Source organism: Balaenoptera borealis, assembly GCF_965194805.1.
Source record: "Balaenoptera borealis genome assembly, chromosome: 3".
NCBI lineage: Eukaryota > Metazoa > Chordata > Mammalia > Artiodactyla > Balaenopteridae > Balaenoptera > Balaenoptera borealis.
Genome location: NC_138866.1, coordinates 113,649,610 through 113,673,116, shown reverse-complemented (window position 1 = coordinate 113,673,116; position 23,507 = coordinate 113,649,610). Strand labels below are relative to the sequence as shown.

Sequence of the window (23,507 nt, the reverse complement as noted above, 5' to 3'; positions counted from 1 at the left end):
GTATAGTTATGTTTATAGCAGTCTTATTCATAATAGCTGAAATGTGGAAGCAACCCAAGTGTCCATTGAAGGATGAGTGTATAAGCAAAATGGGATATATACATACAGTGAACTATTATTCAGCCTTAAAAAAGAAAAGAAATTCTGACATATGCTACAACATGAATGAACCTTGAAGACATTAAGTGAAATATGCCAGTCACAAAAGGACAAATACTGTATGATTCCACTTAAGAAGTACTTAAAAGAAGCCAAAATCATAGAGACAGAAGTAGAATGAGAGTTGACAGGAGCTGTGGGGAGGGGAGAGGAGTATTATTATTTAATGGGTATAGAGTTTCAGTTTCACAAGATGAAAAGAGTTATGGAGATGGACAGTGGTGATGATTGCACAACATTATGAATGTATGTAATACCACAGAACTGTGCACTTAAAAATGGTTATGATAGTAAATTTTATATGTATTTTACCAAAATTTTTTAATTTGGGAAAGAAGAATTTTAAACTGTTGACATCTTGGTACTTCACATTTCAGTGGTCTGTGTAACCTAGCTCTGAATGCTATGGACTCTAAGGTCCCCATTCCAGCTCTGAAATTCTGTGTTGGCAGAAATGACCTAGAGATTCCTTCTTGGCTTCTAATTTTGTGGTTCTGTAGTATTACAAAAACTTGATTGCTGATAATATCAAATATAAATTTCTTTATGCCTTTATTTATGAATTTTTGCAGATGCATTTGATAAAGAATACAAGATGGCATATGATCGTCTCACACCTAGTCAAGTCAAGAGTACCCACAACTGTGATAGACCACCAAGTACAGGAGTGATGGAATGTCGAAAAACCTTTGGAGAACCTTATCTTTAAGATATGTGTGTGTATTTTTTCAATATGTATTGTGTAGTCAGTGTATAAAATAACACTTTTAGACTCTAACCTTTTTTCTGCAATTTTTCAAAATGCATTTGTAAATGGTTCAGGAAGTTCAGATAGTTTATGTACAGAGTGTCTTAAGAAAATACTAACAAGTGGGAGAGAGCTACTTTGTTTCCCATTTCTTCTTTTTTTCTTCTCCGGTACAAGTAATTAAGTATTTTTGTGATGAAAAAATCCATAAACAAAATTGGTTCCCATAGAATAAGACAACTGTTTTATGGATTCTTTTGGAAGAGACAGATTGGAAAATCATGTATGGAACTTAAACAAATGTAAGAACAAAGTATCTCCTGTTTTCATAGACTACTCAAATGTTTTGACCATGAAGTTGTATTATACATATTTTAAATTGTTTATAATAAGTTGATATTTTTTTAATTTTTAAACTTAATATAGCAAACAAAATGAACTTAAACTTATGAAGCAAGGTAATTAAGTGCTTATTTTCTTTGTCTGCTGCTATTTGAAGTAATTAGTACAGCTGCAGATCTCTATATGTATATCTATATTTTTTTTATTACTTGGAAGAATGATTCAAAAATGTCAGCGCTAGTGTCAGTGTTGTCCTAGGATCGCATATTAGTACTCCTGAGCCTGAGTGCAGTGGGTGAGTCATGGCAAGGGTGTGCATTGCCCAGACTGACTCACTGAGCCTTGTGGAAGGAAAGCCAGAGAGGTTCCAAGTCTGCTGTAAAATCAGGTTCAATATACCATGATTCCAAAATTTTCTCTATTGCTAATAGATACATACAATACACAGGGAAAATAGCTTATAGAGCCAAATATCAATTTAAATTTTAATATTCTACGTGAACACTTATGTTGGGAAATATGTCAGACAGTTTATCCCAAATTCTACCTTTATTTTAATATCTAAAATATGGGGTATGATGCAAATTGTAGTATGTTTATCTGGAATATGACCTATTGGAGTATTCTGTTAATATTATATATATATATATATATATATATATATATTATATATAAATATTCAAAATATTTTTTCAAAAGTAGAAAAATAATAACTCTCTAAAAGTACAGCCAGATAGAATTTCCCATATTGAGGAACTTGGCTTTTTCAATAAGCCTTCAGAATCTGGTTTATGGAATCTAAAATCCAGCAATATCCGGAAATAGACAGTAAATTGAATGTTTAAGTACCATGGGTATTAAATAGAATCTTAAAAAATATTTGTAGTCGCATTATTTCTAATATCACTTTCTTTGGGTAATTCTGATAAAAAAGTATCCTTTGGCTGTTAGAATTATTTATCGATTTTCAGTGTGTTCGTGTGGTGTGTGTTTGCACACATTGTCATAATGAAGGAATTCTCTAGCCAATTTCAAAGAAGGAAAAAATGAATGGTCCTAAATTAGATGTGTAGAAGCCGGCAGAGTTCAGGACACTTTGGACTGGAGATACCTTAAAGTCCTGAGACTAAGAACCAGTTCAGCTGTAGAAAAAACACTTTTGAGTTCATCCCACTAGTGAATAGCACCAAGCTAAAACATTTCACAGCTTTCTACTCTGGGAAATAATGGGGAAAGTTTAAAAATGTAAAATTTTAGTTCAGTTAGTTTGGCGCTGAACTTGCTTACTTGAAAAGTCTGGTGCTATGCACATGTATCTGCCTCTTTTGTAAATACCACTCTTGTCTTATCCTTCTTTCCTATTCAGATCCACGCTTCACATTCTAATTCAGTCTTACGTTCTCTAAGTCACAATCATTTCAAAGTTGTCAAAGGAGAGAAACATTTGATAGGTGAGGCTTTTGGCATTAGTGACAAACATCCCTCCAAACAGAATTCTGGGGTTCTATTCTGGTTTTTTGTTATTGTTTGTATAAGAACAGCTTTCACTATTGATTATCTTTTCTTTAACACAAGCAATATATATGAATAACAGTTTATTGATTTCAAATATCTGACCAAAAAAAGTAAGGTAAAGCCCATTCTTTATGGTTCAGACTCATTTAGAAAAGTGAATGTAATTTTTATCTCCTTCCCCTGACACCAAGTTTTGTTTCTGCTTTTGACTGGGTTTTATTTCCCCTATTTTCAATCCCCAGGGAATATTATTTGCACAAATTTACTCTTTAAAAATAAAACCTAAAACATGAATAGAAAGTGGTAAACCTTGATCAAAAGAAAACTAAAATGTAGATCATCCTTTGAAATAACTCCATACAAACTTTTCTTCAATTTTATCTCTGTTGACCATACATTTTAGAGAATCATGGCCAATCATGTTAGAGAGAAATACCCTTTTGCTACATTATCTGTCTTTTATTTTCTTACTCTTAGTTTTGTTTATCTGTTTACTAGTTGAAAATAAATCATGCCATGTCCTGGTACAACTTGTTTACTACTTCCTCCCATTGTGTTTTGAATGTCATACATTTATATTTTATATCATATTTCAATATTCAGTTTTTTCCTCCTTTCAGGGAGTTATGCAGTCTGGTCATATTCTGATTTTTGTTTTTTTTTTTTCTTATTTTGCGGGGAGGTTTTTTGCTTTAAAACCCTAAAGCCATTAGCTTATTTTATTTTAAGGTTTTCTTAAAATATCTTTCCATTTTTTTATGTAGAGAAATAGCCCCTGAAAATGTTGGTTCAACATTTTAGGTGATACGCTTATTTTATTTTATTTCATGCTGGTAATTACTATGATACTTTAGTGCAGCTAGCAAGTGTTAGCCTGCTGCATATAAAAGTTATGTTGTACTTCTACATATTTTGTAAGTATACAGTAAGAAAATAACCATTTGTATGGTAATGTGCGATTGCCCAGCTTTATTTTTGTTTCTCCCACTAGAACTTGAAAGCTGCTGTTAGGCACTTTATCTCAGAGCAGGAAGGGAAAGAGTAGGCTGCCTCTTTGAGAGGGTCCTTGGTCTGCCTTTGTGCTAGTCTTAGCATGCTCTGCCCTTCCTGTTTGGATACAAGACAAAGCTTTATTTCAGAATTGAATTCTCTGGTAGCTGCATACCAGTTTACCTTAATACCCTCAGTACTTGGTATCTTATTATCCCTTCATACTGCCCTCTTTCTCTGACCCGAAAGTAAGTACATTTGCTGGCTTAATTATTTTTGTTTACAAAATTAGTATTGGACAAATTAATATAGGAATTTCTGTCTCTGATTCAAAAAGTCTGTGTAAGATTGAACAGACTCTTCTGCTAAAGTTACTGCAGCCTTTCCACAGTTGCTGTTCATTTGAATGGCTCCTTCCTTTTGTATTTAAAGATTTTCTTTTCATAGTACTGTGGTAAAACCATTGGAGCAACTGTTGGAATTTTCTGTAAATGAAATTCTCCAGATTTGCCAGCTCATCACAGTTAAGGGCCTGAGAACCAGAAGTATGCTTTGGTTGTATGGGCAGCCTGAGACCAGGGTGTCCTGCCTGGGTCTAGTGACCCCACAGGGATGGACAACCCTGATCACTGGCCCTCTCTTTGTACCTTTCATAGTAACCAGGCCCAAAATACACTGCAAGCTGCACCTGCAGGGGGACCCTCCCACAAAGAAGGGGGCCAGAACCAAGGATATTCTGTGGCCCACTAGGCCAACCAGTTCTTCAAATGTATCTACCAGGCTGTGTCTTAAATATTAAATTCCAATTCTTGCCCCTTTTGGTACTCACCTTTAAATGATAATTAGGATATACAATTGTTATGATACTTTCAGAGTATCACAAAAGGCCAAGCCTATAATTTGATAGAAGCATTTTCAGATCTGTTGATGAGAGTACAATATCATGTTCATAATGTACAGTAACCATTTAAACATATACTAATTTTTTAAAATTTGGAATACATCCTTTTTTTCTGGTACTACACAGAATCTTAACCCATTGAATTAGGAAGAGTTTTACATTTTTATAAATTTGGCCCAAACCTATCACCAGGGCTGTCAAGGAAATGCAGCCTCAAGGGGAATGAAGGAGAAATCATCCAATTTAGACACTCACGTAGGACAGTTCTGACTTTCTTGCTGAATGAAATACCTAGAATTTGTCCCATGTAACTAGCTACACAGAACATCTTGCCCATCAAATGAGAGGACCAGCTAACCATTATCTTGACATTTTAAGATGGTACTTTACCTCTAAAACAGCACAATTTTAATAAATTGTGGATTTATAATGGATTGCAAAATTTTTTATTTCAAGCATAACAAATTGATCTTTTAGAAGTTATGTAAGTTTTCCATCTCCCTGAAATCTCCTCTTTCTCCCCACCAGCTGCTCATCCATCAAGACCCAGCCTTCATTTTTATGTTTTCGACTCTTTTCTTCATTGTGTGAAGTCAGAACTTCCTTTCTAGGCAAAGAGAAATGCCAGAAATTTAGCAAACGGATCAGAAAAATGATATTCAACTACTAGAGTCAATTTTAATCATCAAATGGCAGCCCAGCACTTTATCTTTACAGGATGTTTCACCGTCCATCACTCCTCATAAGTCATTCTGGGGAAGAGCATCAGCTCCCAGGCTGTCAGTGAGGAGGTGACATCCTCGAGACCAGCTGAGATTGGTGGCAGATACCAGATTGGTGCCCAGAGTGTTGGTATTGGGATCTCCCTTCCATAGGCTCTGCTCTCTCCTCCTGTTCTTAGGCCATGGCATATGGAGACCAGGCAGTGCAGCAGAATCAGGAATGAGGATAACTAATTTAAGAATATGGACTGTGAACATGATCCCATATTCTTCATCAGTCGTCTTCTCTCGAGCATTCTGACTAAATGACCTAAAGATATGGATAAAAACACATCCATTTTTGTAAAATATCATTGGGACTCACAATTTATTGAAATTTAGTGAAAGTCATTTCCAAAGAATGTGAGTCCTGGAGTAGTGAGGCCATGAATTAAATTAACCAGCCCGTCTTAAAAGATGGATTATGGACTGAAGTACTTTGAACACAGCCTTTCAACATCAAAATGTTTGGTTTCTTTCCCACATCACACTTGTCCTGCTATCTTCTAGTCTTCAGTGACTCCTCTCTCATGTTTGTAATTAAAGCGATATTTACCATCGTAAACTACATTCACCTCAGTTCCATTGGCTTCATAACCACGACACTGTTTCATTTTTAATGTGCCCCTTAACCTGATGCCAGTAAAAGCAGCAAGCAGTGGTATTTAATATACGAGCACTTCAACTTCCACCTGAAATGTTTAACCACACAATTTTTAAAAACACAGGTGTCGGGCTTCCCTGGTGGCGCAGTGGTTAAGAATCCACCTGCCAATACAGGGCACATGCGTTCGAGCCCTGGTCCGGGAAGATCCCACGTGCCGCGGAGCAACTAAGCCCGTGCGCCACAACTACTGAGCCTGCACTCTAGAGCCCACGTGCCACAACTACTGAAGCCCGCGCGCCTAGAGCCCGTGCTCCTCAACAAGAGAAGCCACCGCAATGAGAAGCTTGTGCACCGCGACAAAGAGTAGCCCCCGCTCACCACAACTAGAGCAAGCCCACGTGCAGCAACGAAGACCTAACGCAGCCAAAAATAAATAAATAAAATAAATAATTTTTAAAAAAACACACAGGTGTCCTTTACATCAGCTACCGTGGAAGTAGTAATACTCTTTTCCTTACCATCTTGTCATTGTGTTAAGCATTTTTGGAATTTCTCCTTTGTAATCGCCTTAATATCCACTTGTAAGCCACACAAGAAATCAATCTTCTTGCTTTATAATCCTATCTAGGATGACATACAAAAATAGCATTGCCCCACTGGATCTCTTACTTTGTAAACCAGATTTGGCTCTACTGACTTTAGACTCTTTTTAAAAATTACTTTGTTTCTCACTCACTAGTGCAGCTGTCACTGTTGGGTGAGAATATGAGAGGGGAGGGGCACAGAGCCAGGACAGCTTTGTTAGAATGTCTAATCCCTCAAGGTGACCCACCTGATGGAGACAACACTAACTTGGATTTCCTAATAAATACATATTTTTAAATAGCCCTCAGAGTAGTTTTCCTTCCCTAATACCCACATCTTCCAATTGAAGGGCAAATTATACATTTTAATTTCTTGAGCTGCTTATTTTAATTTCACTTTTCAGAAATGCAACGAGAGCAAATGTAGTCCTCCTTTTTAAGCTATAAAATATTGGTACACATTTTACTGGACTACAGTGTGTAATGATAATTGATTCTTGTTATACTTTTTTTCCTATAGACTTTGCTCCTTTAAACTCACCAATAACTGAACCTGTAATGAATACAAATCTGATAGAACCACATGTTTTGCACAGAAAAAGAGACAGTAAACTGCAGCATGTGCTGGGGGCAGGGGCCAGGAGGGTGAGATGGAGACCACACCTGCATCTTTTGCATCAGCAGCCCTTCAGGAATAATCAGGGAACTGTGAACATGGGAGCTTATCTGATTGCTAAGGTACCTGTCCCAACCCTCACTCCCAAATATCTCATTTTAGAAAATCCTCTGACTCGGGTCCTGCTGCTGGCCTCCATGTGTTAGCTGTCTGCATCAGGGGTGGTAGGCGCTCCACCCCTCCAAAGAAGAGTCCTAATCCACAATGAGCTGCAGGTGTTTCCAGGGATAAACTTCAGTCCGGATCACATCCACATCAGAGGCTCCTGCCCACTCAGTTCACTCTCCTGGATCATGTTCATTCTTTCTTTAATGTAACAAGTGGTACAGTAACTTCTGGCATGGTTTTCTGATCCATGTCCATTTTGAGCAACAGTGACTGACTCAGACAGACACGGGACAAGATATGATTCGATCTTCTAACATCACACTGATTATCAGGAATACAAAGTACAGGAGGAACATGGTAAAGCCCAGGATCTTGTTCATTCTCCATTTGCATAATGCAATTGAAGAGATCACAAACAGGAGCATGAGAAAAAGCAAAACAATGGCACAAAACAAGCCATTGCTACTGACAGGAACAGGCTGTAATCCATTGATAAAAGAGAAAAGCATCCAAGGAAGGGGCAGGCTGCAAGATGGAAGAAACAGTGTGAATATTCTTAATGTTTATAATCATGCCATATACTTAACAGTATTTTACAATTTACAAAGCACTTATTTTTACCCAAACCTGTGAAATAGAGCAGAAAATATTCATTCATTTCACAGGTGAGAAAACTAAGGTTCAGGGAATTATGTGCCCAAGTACTCACAGCTGATAACTGGGAGAGCCTAGATTAAAACAGGTTTTCCACGTCTGAGTTTGTCTTCTTCATACTTCATGACTTCTGTTATGACTAACCTAAATTGGTAGATGTGTGACTCTCTAAATCATGATAAGGCCTAGCTCAGGATAACATTTCCTTACATTCGTTAGTGATCAGGGCTCTCCCATGCCCTCTTACCTGCCCCACCCTGCAAACACACACATATACAAATTAAAGAAACCAAAGCCACCACCCAAATCCAGAACGTGATTGGGAAAATGAAAATAGCGCAGACACTCTGCTCTGACAAAGTTGGGAGGAGCAGGGTAAGCAAACCCATACAGGAGGACGCAGCATTTGCTTGTTTATACAAAATGCTTTTAGAACCTCTGAGCCGGCAGGAGTCCAAATGCAAAGGAGCAGGAATGTCAGGAAGTAAGACTGAGTCACTGCTTCTTCCAACCCCACCTCCTCCACCTTGGGGGTCAGTGAGCAGAGCGTTTGTATTTGGTAATGGAATTTAATGGACTTCATTTTTCAATTCATCTATAAATTCTAGTCAGTTACATTTCAGGCAGCATTTTAGTCCTATTATCCTATCTGGCTGTGATGAATGAAGGGAGGATACTTTGTTGCCTTGCAGAAGCTAACAACATAAATGCCCTTTTATTCCATGTATAATGATGAATGGAGCAAAAAACCAGCAGACAGAGCCAACACAGTGTTTGCCAGTCAGTCATACATAACATGCCTTAGAAAGCAACTTTGCCACTCACCCCACGGTGATATCAAATATGTTACTGCCCACAGAGCTTGACACGGCCATGTCTCCCAGGCCTTTCCGAGCGACAATCACACTGGTGATGAGGTCAGGAATTGATGTGCCTGCTGCTAGGATTGTCAAACCCATAATCTCTTCAGAAATCCCTATTGTTTCACCAACCTGGTAAATAGTAACAGTAATGAGAAACCAAGTGAAAAATCTGAGGCTCTTCAAAGCACCAACCACATACTACTTTGTGCAAAACCAACACCTTCCACAGAGTTCACATTCCCTTGGTCTGAGTGAAGTAGGGTCACAGCAGAACTAACAGCTGGGGAGATGGGCCATGGAGAGAAAGAATAGGGTCCCTGCTCAAGGCTTCAGGGAATGATGCTGCTCTTTTCTAAACTGGACTAAAAGTCCACCTATGATGCCACTTACTGTCATTCCAACTACAACACCTCTACCTTCCCAAAAGAACTGCTCCTCCAAAGGCCTGTTGGTGTCAAGTTTCCATTTCCAGAACCACGGACACCTGCTATGTTCCAGGAACTTTTTAGAGGCTGGAGGTAGAAGTATGAGCAGTACAACAATGACCCTACTCTCAGCTTGAAAGAGAAAAGCATGTAAATAATAATACAGCTCTGCGCTTAAGTGCAATATTCTAGGTAGAACAGCAAAGCCATTGAGCACTCAGAAGACTGATTAAATGCCGGAAAGAAGGCAAAACTGAGCTTGCTCTCACGAGTGTGTATGATTTCACCAGGTGGAGAGAAGTGTGGGATACAGAACAGAGGAAGCAGGGAATAATGCTAAGAAGGAATGGTCAACTAGATCAGGTTGTGAAGGGCCTTCTGTCATGCTACGAGACAGAAGAGCCACACCTGAAAAGCACTACATTCCCTGGAATATAAAGTCTACTTTTTAGCCTTTACAATGTATAAACTACAAATTCACTTGGTCCTCGCTATTCCCTGGGTACCGGAAATTCACCCCGAAGGAAAAAAGTCCTTTTGACCTGCTAATGCAGGATTTAGTTCCTGCTGCACACTCACCTGGTGAGCCCACCACACCATGAGGTATGAGAACATGGCTATCCACATGATGGATCCCAGGAAGGTGATAACAAAAAATTTCCTAGCCTCCTGTTTGAAAAGGAAGAGAAATAAGTTGCAGAGGCTAAAGGTCTCTGGCCCTTCTGAGGGAGCCCCAGTATCAGTGAAGAGATCTGCTGGAGGAGTCATGGAGAGGAGGTGGAGATGTTTGAGCTGCCATCTCTGTCTCCAGTGAGGACCTTGAGAAGGATGGGGGTGGTGGCCCATAGGGGAGTCCACACAGGAGGGGGTTCAGCAGTTGCCAAACTGAAGAGTTACCTGCTTGCCCTGGAACCAGACCAATCTCGGTACCTGGTTTGGCTTCAGCAACCTCTCCCCACCCCACCCCTCTCTGGAGCCAGAGACAGAATACGGTTCCCCTTTGGGTGGAGTACGTTAGTCAGACCTTTCCTTATAAACAGGAATACTGGGTAGAAACAGCACTTATCACCCTGGGCTTTCACAATATCCCTGTGCAATATGGAGGGTGTACAGTGGCATCCTTCCCATATTAAAATCAAGAAACTGAGAATTCGAGGAGGGGTTAGTTCACATTGCTTATAGTGATGGAAACAAGCACATTCTGAGGCCTCCCAAGCCCATCAGTGTGTCCCCTTAGGTGCACGGTCCCCACTAGAGCTGCAGATTCCATCCCAGATCCTCTCTGTAGTTGAGCCCTGTCAAGCTGGTTTGTCCTGTCCCTTCCGTCCTCTTGAGGGGGAGTGCTGAGAGACCCCACAGCCTCCCTGGGGACAGACAGCTTGGGGACAGCTGGGCAAACTCACCAGCCTCCGGACATCGGGCACCGTCAGCCACAGTGGGAACACAATGGGCAGAAGAAAGAGGTAAATGGCTTGCTTCTGCCTGGTCTCAGGCCATTCCAGGGACAAAGGCTCCTCATTTTCCTCTTCCTCCTCCTCCTCCTCCTCCTCCTCTTCCTCCTCCTCCTCCTCCTCCTCCTCTTCGTCTTCACTCTCACCTCCATCACCTTCCTCTTCACCATCTATACCTTTCTCATCTTCTTTGGCTTCATCTTGATTTTCAGCGTTCAATTCCTGCTCTCCAGTTTCACCTTCATCACCTTTCATTTCGCCATCTTCTCCTGCTTGGATTTCACCTTCACCTTCATCATCTTTCCTTTCTGCCTGGATGTCACCTTCACTTTCATTCTCTCCTTTTTCTTCACCTTCACCTTCTGGTCGAGCTTCACCTCCACTTTGCTCTCCATTTTCACCTTCACCAGGAGTTTTAACCTCATTACCTGTCCTTTCACCTGTGCTCTCAGCTTCAGCCACATCTCCCTGCAATCCAAAGCCAACAGATTAATGGGAAATAACTGCCCTGCTTGTTTCCTTCCCAGTTTCTCCCCACATTTTTTGTTGTTCTTCTCAGAATGTATCTAAAAGCTTGAGTATGAGGAAGAAACTAGTGCAATCATTCAGCAAAATTCCCTTCACAACACTCCTACCCAGTGGTGGTCTGGTCTTTATTTGATCATTTCTAGGGATGGAGAACTCACCACCTAAAGCAGCTTCTGTCATCTTGACAACTGTGATTGGTTTGAAGTCATATTTATACCAAAGTTCTACCTCCTGTGTATAGGTTTACTCTTGGGAGCCATACATAACACTCTTCCATGAGACAGCTCTCTTCCCTGGGTTAAAGATTCCCAGGTCCTTCTATGGTTCCCCCATACTATGGCCTAGAGCCTCCTCTCCTTCTTGGTGAACTCATTCTAGTAGCTTATATCCCATGAGGAGGCTTCTAAAACAACACAGAACACTTCACAGAGTCAAACAGGATTATCACCCCCCTTATTTTAGATACTATGCTTCCATTAATGTTGCCTAAAATGGCATGATATCTTTTGGTGGTTACATCACATTGCTGAGTCCATTAAAACTCCTCAACTGCTCTATTACCTTATATGTGTAAAATGAGGAGGAGGAGGAGGAGGATACCTATTTTCTGAGGGTATTTATGTGCCAGGCATCATGCTAAGTGGTATAATAATAATAATCATAATAATAACAACTAGCACTTAGTATGTTTCATGAGTCAATTAATTTATGATATACGCAGAACTAAATCCATCTGACAGATGAAGAAACTAGGGTACAGAGTAGTTAAATAACTTGCTTATGGTCCACACAGTTTGTAAGTGATGAAGCTGGGATTGGAATATGGATACAACTCTTGGCCTCTTAACCACCAAGCTACCCTGCTCTGCAAATGCCAGGGCCGAATGAGATCTTTGGTTCCCAAACATGGTAGCCTGAGAGCTTATTAGAAATACAGATTTCCTTGCCCCCCCGGACCAACTGGAGTATAATCTCTGGGACTGGAAGCCAGGAATCTATTTTAATATGCTCACAAGTGCTTCTAATAAATGCATCTATAGACCGGTGTGTGGGAACCATGGACTGACTCCACTCACTCTGAAAGCCATTGATTCTGAGGGTCCTCAGATTAGGCTCCTAAATGACCTATAACAATGTGCTGGTCCAATCCCTTGAGCAAATGACCCGGGCTGTGTGCTCACGGAGTACGTCATCCATAACAAATTTCATGACACTGCCAACCCCCAACACTGCTCAATGATTCTCAACTCTGCTGCATATTAAAATCACCTAGAGGATTTAAAAACATTCATGCCCAAGGACCCACCCCAGATTTCCTGACTTAAGTGGTTGAAAGTGGGCCGTGGGCAGTTTTTAAAGCTTCCCCAAATTATTCTCATATGCAACCAGGGTTCAGAGCACCCAATGAAGAAGTCAAATATTAATATCCATGAGGCCTGTGCTTTCAGTTGGGAATGAAGAGTGGGAAGACTTGAGTCTGAAATAATTTCTGCCCCCCCTTCCCCACCCTCATCAGGAGAGAAGGCTTCTTGGAGGAAATGACAAGTCATTTAAATTGATAGGTACAGGAGTGTCTGCCCAGCCTGCACCCTCTTCTCTGAGAAATGTCACTGCTAATAGTCCCTGACGGGTAGCTCCCTTCTCCCACACTGGAGTCAAAGCACACCACCTGTCCCTGTCACAGCTGATTGGACACAGGTTGGCAACACATTCTCATATATATTATCTTACTCATACTAAGGTATTAGTGAATTAACTGGCCCCATGAGGTATCTGATCTTCAAAGAAAGGGCAATGCTTACCCCAGAGGAATGAACCTCAAATAGCATTTCCAATCTTCAGGAAGGACTGATTTTTGGTTGGCAAATCCTTCCCTGGGCCTCTCAAATTCCACCACCTGGGAAGAGGCTTGTGCCTACCTGACTGCCAGGATCTTCCTCCTGATCTCCCTTGACGTCTGGAGCAGGGGCTGGTGTGACCGTGACCTCAGGGAGCTTGGCTGGCTCCTCCTCTTTAAAGGATAAACATGGGATAGGTCAGAAGAGTGTGCCAGGTTCTGAGGGCAGCTGGCAGAGACTGGTGTGAGTGGCTACAGGGCTACTGGACTTGTCCACTTCAGGGTCACAGAAGGTTTGTTTGGGGAATTTCTTGTTAACAGGAAAACGAAAATGATGTGATGTGAATTGTTACTGTCCTGTCCACAGAGATGTCTGCAGATGAGAGGACAGCTGGGAAGTGGCTCTCCTTGCTCTCCCTGTATTCAGACATTTCCATCCTGGCAATGTAGCCAAGGTTACTGTGAACAGCTTAAAAGAGAGGGCAAAGCCCCAGCTCTCAGCGCCTGACCCTTCCCCCTACCAACTGCATGGAGAGGAGCCCGATGAGTTCAAAGGCAGCAGCTAGGGAGTCTTGGAATAGGACTGCAGGAGAGGGAGAACTGGAAAGTCTGGAGATCTAGGTTTAGGTACAGGCTCTCTCACTTCTTGGCTATATATCTTTGGGCAAGTCACTTGACCTCTCTGAGCCTCAGTTTCCTTGTCTATAGAATGGGAACAATGACCGCTGCTCTACCTCCCTCCCTCCGAAGCTGCTGGGTGGATCAGGCAGGCCTGGTGTGCTGTGCAGAGCCCACAGGGCAGTAGCTGCCTCACTACCGCGTCCCAGCTGCTACGCGGATGCTGGATGTTTTCATCACCAGACCCCTGATGGTCCTCCCTCACTGGGGTTACTGGTCTCAGACCAATTCCCTAGCAGCACTGTGTAGAAGTGACAGGAAGAAGAAATAGAGTCCAATAGAATCTCATTTGGGACAAGATTTAGCAAAAAAGAAATAGAAGTTCAACAACCCCTGCCAGGCCTTGCCTACCCCACGTGAGGAGAGTGCAGAGGGAGCCGTACAGGGCCACCCCCGGGCCTGCAGCCACGCCAGGAGGGGAGCACCCTGGAAGGAGGAGGCCGGAGTACAGCGGGAGGAGGGGAGCACCAGCTCATCGCTCCAGCTGACTGGCTCAGAGAGGCCAGGAGGCACGCCCAGTCCCTGGCTGACAGGAGGGAGGAAGGTGGCAGGAGAAAACCCACTGGTCTCACCATCCTCTCACCTTCTGGTTTGCTCTCTGCTTTGGCCTGAGGCTTGGCTTTGGCCTCCTGATTCAAGCTCTCCTCCTCCTTGTCCTTGGAGGGCCGGGCTGTGAATGAGAAAGGAAACACATCTTATCCAAGACCACAGTATCCCTGCTACACCATTCAGTTAGGTTGGTCAGCTGACAGTCAGAGCAGCTGAAGTAGGTGGAAAGAGGCTGGCCTGGAAGTTGCAACATCTGGATTCTGGTACTCCTAGGCTTGTTCATGGTGCCTAATTCCCAAACTTTTGCCTTAAATTCCCTACATTGTCACTAACTGGCTATGACCTTAGGTTGGTCACTTAGGCTAGTCACTTCCCCTCTCTAGGCCTACTTCCGATAAAATGACATGGTTTATTTTATTTGGGGGCAACAAATAGGATTTATTTCCTTTATGAACTCAAGTGACGGCCGCTTGAGTGCTGAACTGAGAATTCTGGTCCAAGCTTGGTAGGAGAGTAACATGATTCATCGGTGATGTCTGCAATGGGCAGGGAATGAAGAAATAATGGCAGGGAGATATTTTTGCCATCCTTGGACTAGATTGTCTGTAAGGTCCTTTGCAGCTTAATTTCTATGAATTTACTAGAAGCTTTGCTATGGCTCCAGGGGAACTACTGGTGGCCATGTTCATGAGCCTCCCCTCTCCAGTGGGAAAGGGGCAATAGCTGATCACCAAGTTCCCTGCCACTCTCCTTTGGACTCCAGACACCTGCAGCCCAAGCAGAGTCTCCTTCCAGATCCCTGTATACACTCTGTGCCTTGCTGGTAGTCCACAGAGCATCGTGCACAGAATAGTGCTGCCCTGATTTCCAGAAAAGAGAAATGAGGAAGTCAACTCTCTTTCAATATGACTATGTTCCAGGCAACATGCAAAGTGCTGTACATGTGTAATTTCAAGCTGAGAGGCACATAGACTGAAGTGCAGGGGCTCACGAGGGTCCTCCTCACAGCTGTGTAGTCCGTGAGGGTGAGGACAATGCAGTCCGTAAGGGTAAGAGCAAAGTGGAGCCATGGGGTCTATTCTGGGTTCCAGGCTGGCTCTGCCCTGTGAGTGCTGGGTGACCTTGGGAAGCCTGTGTACCCTCTCTACGCCTCAGTGTCCCCTCTCTAAAAAGGCAGTAATATGATAGAGCACTGATGTGGGAGTCCATGAGACAAAATAAATAAATACTTTAACTGCTGCAATTAAATATTGCTAAGTTAGCGTAGATTCTGGAGCCAGATGCCTGGGTTTGAATCCTAGTTCTGCCACTTGCTAGCTATGGATCCAGCTGGGTGACCCTCTGTACCTTAGATTCTTCACCTATAAAATCTTACAGAGTGACTTCCCTGGTGGCACAGTGGTTAAGAATCCGCCTGCCAATGCAGGGGACACGGGTTCGAGCCCTGGTCCGGGAAGATCCCACATGCCGTGGAGCAACTAAGCCCGTGTGCCACAACTACTGAGCCTGCACTCTAGAACCCGTGAGCCACAACTACTGAGCCCGTGTGCTGCAACTACTGAAGCCCACGTGCCTAGAGCCCGTGCTCCACAACAAGAGAAGCCACCGCAATGAGAAGCCCGCGCACCGCAATGAAGAGTAGTCCCCGCTCGCCACAACTAGAGAAAGCCCGCATGTAGCAACGAAGACCCAACGCAGCCCAAAAAAAAAAAAAAAAAAATCTTACAGAGTTGTTGAAGGAATAAATGAATTTATATATGAATGTGCTTAAGCCAGTGCCTGGCACCTAGAAAATACTACGTCAGTTTTAGCTATGACAACAATGATGAGTTGACGATAGTACTTGAGAGCAGCTGTTCCACCCAGGAGGCAACTCTGCACTGCTGAGGCCCAGCATTCCAGAGGGTTTGAGTTAGAAGGGACCCTGAAGATCCTCTAGTCCATAATACAGGCAAACTGTGAAGGTTTGGGAATCAAACTCTGCCTGAGTCCAGGATGGGCAGGACACAAAAGCAGGTCTGGAGTTTCCTTCTCTCAACCTGTCTCCTAAACAATCAGGCTGGTTGAGCTGTAGCTGCCTCTGGCAATAGGCTCCATCCTGCAGAGCCATCACTCTGGCAAGTGTGGTCCCTCGAAGTGTCCTGGTGGGCCTGCTCAGCGGGTCCCGTCAGAACTGAGATGTCAGGTGGTGGGCACTCCACTGCCTACCTCATGCAGACCGCTCCAGTGCCCCCTTGGCACTGATCAAGCACTGCAGTCTTCTGTTGAACAACACATAGCTTTTCGAAGGGCTCCCCTGGTTCCAGTCCTGGTGCTGAGAATACCTGCTGACTGCTGGCTGGAGGAGCTGGCAAGAAAACCAAATTCCCCTCTTTCCTTCTCCTTCCTCATCATACGCCCTAACCTCTCATTTCCCATGCCACCGAGGAAAGCAGGTCCGCTGAAGGGCCTCTCTCTGTTTCTCTCTATCTCTGTCTCTTTCTTTGTCTCTCTCATAGACACACGCACATGTGTAAGTGAAATCACCAGAAGAAGCATGGGATTCTAGAGAGGTAAAGCCCCTACCCAGGGTAAGAGTTCAGACCATGGATCAGCTCTGTGGAGAGTGTTCATTGCTTGGAAAGGGTGGAAACATCTGGATAGCCATCTGGAAAGAGCATACGGAAACACAAACATGTATCTGCAAAGTGTTGGGAACAAAGGCCTTCATCCCAGCCCTGCATGATCCCAGCCCTTCCTGGATGGAATCTCAGGGTGCAGGATCAGGGCCAGCTTCTCTGAGCGGGACTGCATCCCAGGCACATAAGCAATCATTCCCTGGGAGGGCCATTCCATACCCGCCGCACACCCACACAGGGTACCAAGCGTGCTTGTCTTCTGGGGATGATTGCCACTGGCTCCCCCAGCGCTTGTTTCCTCACATGGCCTCTCAACTCTCAGCGCGGCCGGATCATCTCCTTAGTATCAATCTCCTCTGACCTCGGCCTGGCCTGGACATGGCCTGGACATCACATAATCCTGTTAGGACAAGTAAGCCAGCAGATGGCTGCTGGTCATGGAAGTGGCCCAGGCAGGGGGCCCTGCAGTCCCGTCCAGGAGAAGGTCTTTATCTTTAGGACTTTGCTGAGTCAGTGATTCCACGAGGAGGGCCAGGCCTAACCCAGGGACATAGCTTCCTTCACTGTGCCCAGGCCAGATATGCCCCCAGCATTGATCACCCACAGGCTGCCCAGTGCTGCAGACTCCACTCTTGAAACCCCAGGGGTAGTTTTTCTGGAGCTGACAGGGGGGTGGCCTCTCCCAATGTCTGCGGAAGCTCCTCGTGAGGATTTTCTAGGGAAGGTTTGATCACCTCGTCTTTGACCATATGCTTGTTTTAAACAACCAACAACCCAGTATCATATGTGAAGAAGATGCTTCAGGGCCTGAGAAATTCTGAGGTCCCTAAAATTTGTCCCTGGGGCTCATGGGTCAGTCTCTGGTGTCATATTCGGCTCAGTCCTCAGCCTCCTGCCCAGCTGCACTCCAACTCCTTGGCTTCCGCCCAAAGGCCAACCTTTCCTTGATGGGCCTCATGCTGGCGCTCCAGTTCTGCACCAGTGTCCCAGAGACAGAGGTGCCCAAGGAGAAGAGAAGCGTACCTGAGGATGCTCTTTAGGGGCCTGCGAAGCCTGTTGGAGGTAGCTCTCTGGGGAAGCGGGGCAGAAGGCAGGGCTCGGTAAAGTGGGTGGTGAGGATCTCAGCTGCCTCCATCATTTGTCAACTTGGGCATCAGCTCCCACTACACTTTGGACCCTCACCACTCCCAGAAGTGGTCCTGGTGGCCCCCAGGGTGTCCTTTGGGATACCTGGCTGGGGGAGCGGTCAGCAGGCTTCCTAGGACTCTGGAGCTGAATACAGAGCCAAGGGAGGCACCATTCAGAGCTTCCAGCTGTGGGGCCCCGCAGGTGATGCCCCCAGAAGCAGCCCTGGCCACACTATCTTGCTGGAGACTCTGTGGGACACTGGGGCTGACTCATGGGGGTGGGCTCTGCAGGGAAGTCACGGAAGGCAGCCCCAACATAGACAAGTGCAGGGCACACGACACTCACGGCCTCACTCACTGCAGATGAACCCTTTCATTTTACAGGAGGGACACGGAGACAGGGAGGTAGTGGGGTGTGGATACCTAAGGACCTTAGCTCCTCGGGGCCCTCTCCTGGTGGGTCTTCCCAGACTGCCTGCCTCTACCACCCTCTCTCCTCTGCTAACTCTCTTCCCACTCCCACCCTCACTCCACCTGCTGCCTCTCAGTTTTGCAAGTCCCAGTTCTTGTTCAGCTGCAGGAGGGAAGGAGTGGACGGGGAGACCACGCAGGTCTGGGCAGACCTTGCTTACCTTCCCCCAGAGCGTCCAGGCTGCGGAGTATGAGCTGGTAGGTGGTGCTGCGGATGGTGCTGTTGTGCAGAGAGGCCGAGCTGCTCCCTTGGGTCAGCACGGACGCGAGCTAAGCAGGAGAGAGCCGCGCAGGCCTCAGCGGGCCTCTGCCCGAGCCAGGGGAGGAGCCGCACGGGGGCCTCACTAACCCTCCTCCCTCCTATAAAGATCAGGGCAGAAGCACAGGAGCCTTATCCTGGCACCCCCTCTTCCTTCACCTCAACAGGACAGTTACAGTGCTTTCTTTCTCAGCCTCCCCTCAACTCTTCCATGACTGGCTAACTCTACGTACCAAGTCATTCCCCAAGCTCTTTGACAGGGAGCAGACAATGTGTATTAAGGACACCACATTACCGAGGGTTTATCCATCCCTGCAAGTGCATCCTCAAAGAAACACTCTCACCCATACACCTCACAGACAGCCCCACGGTGCATGGACACATCCCCTTACAGTCCACAAAGAGCGTCTTGGTGCTTTATCACTGCCCCACCCCCAGACATAAGCAAGGTTTTGATCCCCACCTACAGAAAAAGAAATGAAAACTCAACAAGGCTGGGTGGCTTATCCAAGGTCGTAAATGAAGGAGTCAAGACTAGCACCCAGGTCTTCTGATTCCAGCCGTTTCTTTTCTACCCACATGCTCAAGAGACCTTCACAGGCACACACATACACATATCTGTATGTGCAGACACACGGATGTGACACACATTCATTCACAGTGCTAAAAAAGAGACAACAGGTCCAAAATGGAGTCACTTGTGCTCTGCCCGCATCACCAAACCGAAACATAAAATACCTAACTGCAGTTTCAGCCCCCTCCCGGGAATGGACTCTTAACCAGTCAGTCTGGAATTAACTGGTTAGCACACTAGTGAGGTAATCTACCTGATAGACCCCTGCTGTCCCCCAAAGGAAGGTGACCTTGTCTGGAACCACCTGGAACTCCTTTCTATTTGCTAGATGGGATGCTGGGCAATTCATGAATCGTTGAATAAAGCCGATTTGATCTTTAAACTTACTCAGTTGAATTTTTTTTTTAATTACAATAGCGACACACATAGAAACATCATCTGACTTACAAGGAACATCCAAAGTCAGACAAACTGCTTGCTTGGTCCCTCCCTCCCCACCAACCAACCCTCTGGATCTGAACTCTTCTGCCATCTAGTGGCTATGGTAACACAATACTTCACAACAGGCCTAGGGATTTTCATAGGATGGGGGAGGTTTCATTCAGACCCTGGCCTCTTCTCTCTAAGGTCCCCACTTCTTCCCAAAGGCCCACAGGCCAAAGGCAGCTAAGACACAGTTTTTCAGAAACCTCAGATCCCCCCGCCCCACCCCTCGTATGTTTCTCTTAGTTCTGGGGCATTCCAAAGCCGCAGGTAATTAGGCTTTTAGATCAATCATAGAGTGTTGGGTCTACAAAGTGGGACTTGAGTTCATCTAGTCCAGTCATTTTACTGATGCAGAATCCGAGGCCCAAGCTCACACAGGCAGTGAGCAGTGACATTCTGGACTTAGCTCCCAAGCTAGCACCTCCTCCAAGGCCACCTGGAGGTGACAGTCCCTCTGGCTCCTTCCCTGGCTCACCCTGGCAGCGTTCCCAGGAGCTTCCCAGGTCCGAGCCCAGCCCAGGATCCCCAGCATCAGGGCCACAGCGCCCTGGGTGTGTGGCTGTCCTCTGAAACCCTGCAGTATCCCCACTGGGCAGACTCCGCACGGCACCCACCTTCAGCTTCTTGTTATCCTGCTGCTCATCCACCACAACTGTCCCATCGCCCAGCTGCAAACAGGGACAGGAATCACAAGATGTTCACAGAGACCCTCACCCTTCCTCCCTACTTCCCTCTCTCTCCAGGGAGCCCTCATGTGGGAACACAGAAACACACCCAGAGATAACCTGGCCTCAGAAAATGTTTTAACATGTCCACCACCCCCAGCCTGGCCTTCCACAGTCTGGCTTCAGCCTGCATGCAGTATTCCCAGTCAAATGTGTCCACTCATTGAGGTCCAGTAACACCAGCTACAGCTGTCTTTCAGTCCCTCAAATGCACCATCCTCTTTACCCACCTCGAAACCCTCATCACACGGTCCCTCCTCCTCTGTTTGGAACCCTCTTTCCTCCACTCCCCATGTTTCAGGTCTCCACTTACATGTCACCTTCCTCTGGGAAGCTAAGGTGCCCGGCTAATTCTCTTTTATTGACTCCTTTTCCTTCATAGCACTTTCCCCAATCTATGTGTATGTTATTTGTATGTTGGCAAACCCAAGTAAACTGACTGTCCCACTAGCATCTTGAAGGCAGACTATTTCATTCATGACACATGCTTGTATGTCAAGCATGAGAACACTGCCTGGCACTTAGGAAGGGTTCAGAAAACGCTGGTTGAATGAATGAATGAATGAACAGTCTCCTGCATATACCTAACCTATTCCAATTCGTAGTCCCTTGTTCATGCCTTTCCCCTCTGCCTAAAATGCCTTCTCCATCCCTCTATGCCTACCAATTTTTCAGAAAATTCAGGGTGAATTCTTACATAACGCTTTCCCAAATGGCCCCTTTCACCCCCAGCCCAGCCCTCACTCCAGCTCTCTACAATACCTCTCTCCTCAAAAGCTGTATAACAACAGTGGACACATTTTGTGATACCAAAAATCTGGCTCTATAATCGAATAAGTGCTTGCTAGTGTCCTGGGGAAGCTGTAGGGTAGCCAGCTGGGGAAGGGGACAGACCTAGAAGGTTCAAGATGAAGAATCATTACGCCCACAGTATTTACTCTCTGAACCACCAGCTTGCCACTTTGCATTTACTATCTCGTAACACCATCCGAACTTTTAAAGAAATCATCGTTGTTCACACATATTAGTTGTCTACCCAGCTAGACTTCACGTCTTTTTGAACTACGATATAGTTATCTCTGTTCCCCTAACCTGTGGCATAGTGTCTTGTACACAGCAGGTGCTTGGTTAAGGAGAGCTCAACGAGTTGATACGCCAAGTGACCTCTAGCGCCATCTTCAGACAGCAGGGTCACCAATGGCTGCCCCCAGTAATTGTCTTCACCTTCCACTGCCTCCCCCACCTCACCAACCTCCACGGCCAGAAGTAGAACTGGACTTGCTACACTCCCATCTCTGCCTGATCAGAAAATACAGAGAATACTGCCTGATTCAGGGCCACCCACCCATCCATCCACCCAATTTGTTCATTCATTCAGTTCTTAATTTCTGAGCACCTGCTGTTTACTGGGCACTATGCTAGTGCTGTAGGTATACAAAGATGTTTAGGGCATGGATTCTACTTACAGAAAGGAATTGAGACCAATGATAACACGAACACATGACAAAGCAGAATGTGCCTGAAGAAATGAGAGGCACAGATTAAGGTGCTGTGCTGGGATGGACACGGAAGCCTTCTGAAAGTAGGTGAAGTTTGGATAATCTTTGAAGGATGGGGGAGGTTTGAATGCTTGGATACACATTGTTGAATGAATGAACAAATGGATGAACATACAAATGAATGAAACAAAGCAGAAATAACCAATCTGAATATGAAGGGGGCACTGTGGATTTTCTGAACAAACCTCCTCTTTCACAATTCTGGGATATTGGAGGCTACAGCACCAAACCCCACTGGCCCAGCCACCTCACTATTTATCACATCCAACTCTCACCCAATGAGTTCTTAGAAATACGAGAGGCCAGGCTACCCTTTGGGATGGCTGGTTCTGTCCACAAAAGGGCAGGAGAGACTGACTTTTGCCCCACGAAGCACATGCCTAATGATTTCTCTTCCATTCAGATTTATTTAAATCAAAATACTTCTCTACGGGTTCACTGTTCATTGCACATATCAACATCTTCTACCCTCCGTATGCACTTCTAACTTTCTGAAGCCCTTCACATGCATTTTCTCATTCCATATTACTAATTCTATGAAACAGACAAGGCTAGTATTATTATTGCTATTCTGGCAGATGACAAAACTGAGATGCAGAAAGATTCTGTGACTTTCCCACACTCACAACAATAGTGACAGAACCCCCGACCTCCTAATCTCTATTCAGAGGATTGTTTTTGTTGTTGTTTTTACTAAATCACATTTCTTTTCCCAAGCATAAATAAGGAAATGAAGTCAAATTTATATTTCCTAGTGGCTCTGTTTCATATTATTGACATTTCAGGTAAATGGATATAAATGTTTGTCTACATTTGAGTGGGACTGATGGGTCCATATATGGGTAGCGGTACCAGCAAGTAGGTGCTTTCAGAGTATGCCCTTATTACACACACATTCCCACATCCACCTCTCACACTACACCAATCATCCTCCTCTTTCTTCAGCCCCACCATCCCCACCTTCTCCCTCTCCTCATGAAAATTAACCAGAGGGCTAAGAAAACCAAAGAAGATGTCTTCATGCCAGCCAAACCCCCAACACCTGTGATGCATCTTGATGAGGATGAGCAACAGGATCCCTTGCAGCCAGCCGTTCACGGGAACCTGTGGGTGGCGAACAGGGCGACCCTTCAGGGGGCTTGTCCTCCTGACCTCCAATTCCTATCTCCCACAGATGTAGCAGTTAATCATTGACCTCTCCCTTTCTAGACCACCCATGACACAGTTCCTGAACTGCACATTCTGGTCTGTGTGTTTTTTTAAACATTCATTCAACAAAGATTTACCGAATCCCTGGTTGAGTCCTACCTTC

At 44.8% G+C, this 23,507-nt stretch overlaps 2 protein-coding genes across 12 annotated transcripts in view; one reads left to right on the top strand and one right to left on the bottom strand.

Annotated features, from left to right (window-relative positions):
• Positions 1-7,120, top strand: part of DENND4A (DENN domain containing 4A) — a 135,912-nt gene extending 128,792 nt beyond the window's left edge. For 8 of the 11 annotated variants that reach the window (XM_082383217.1, XM_082383222.1, XM_082383221.1 and 5 more), the window contains one exon: positions 732-2,128. In XM_082383217.1, coding sequence (XP_082239343.1) covers positions 732-868 — 137 coding nt within the window. In that variant the 3' untranslated portion in view covers positions 869-2,128. Of the gene's footprint in view, positions 1-731; positions 3,306-5,183 lie in introns of those variants that run through there. The other 3 variants (XM_082383216.1, XM_082383218.1, XM_082383213.1) reach the window with 3 other exon arrangements.
• Positions 7,121-7,436: 316 nt separating this feature from the next.
• SLC24A1 (solute carrier family 24 member 1) overlaps positions 7,437-23,507 on the bottom strand; it is a 39,484-nt gene continuing 23,413 nt past the window's right edge. The window contains exons 6-13 of the mRNA XM_082383275.1: positions 20,526-20,579; positions 18,754-18,862; positions 14,411-14,497; positions 13,232-13,323; positions 10,737-11,252; positions 9,913-10,002; positions 8,871-9,037; positions 7,437-7,916 (exon numbers count right to left, since the gene is read on the bottom strand). Of these exons, the coding sequence (XP_082239401.1) occupies positions 7,667-7,916; positions 8,871-9,037; positions 9,913-10,002; positions 10,737-11,252; positions 13,232-13,323; positions 14,411-14,497; positions 18,754-18,862; positions 20,526-20,579 (1,365 nt within the window). The 3' untranslated portion in view covers positions 7,437-7,666. The remainder of the gene's footprint in view (positions 7,917-8,870; positions 9,038-9,912; positions 10,003-10,736; positions 11,253-13,231; positions 13,324-14,410; positions 14,498-18,753; positions 18,863-20,525; positions 20,580-23,507) is intronic.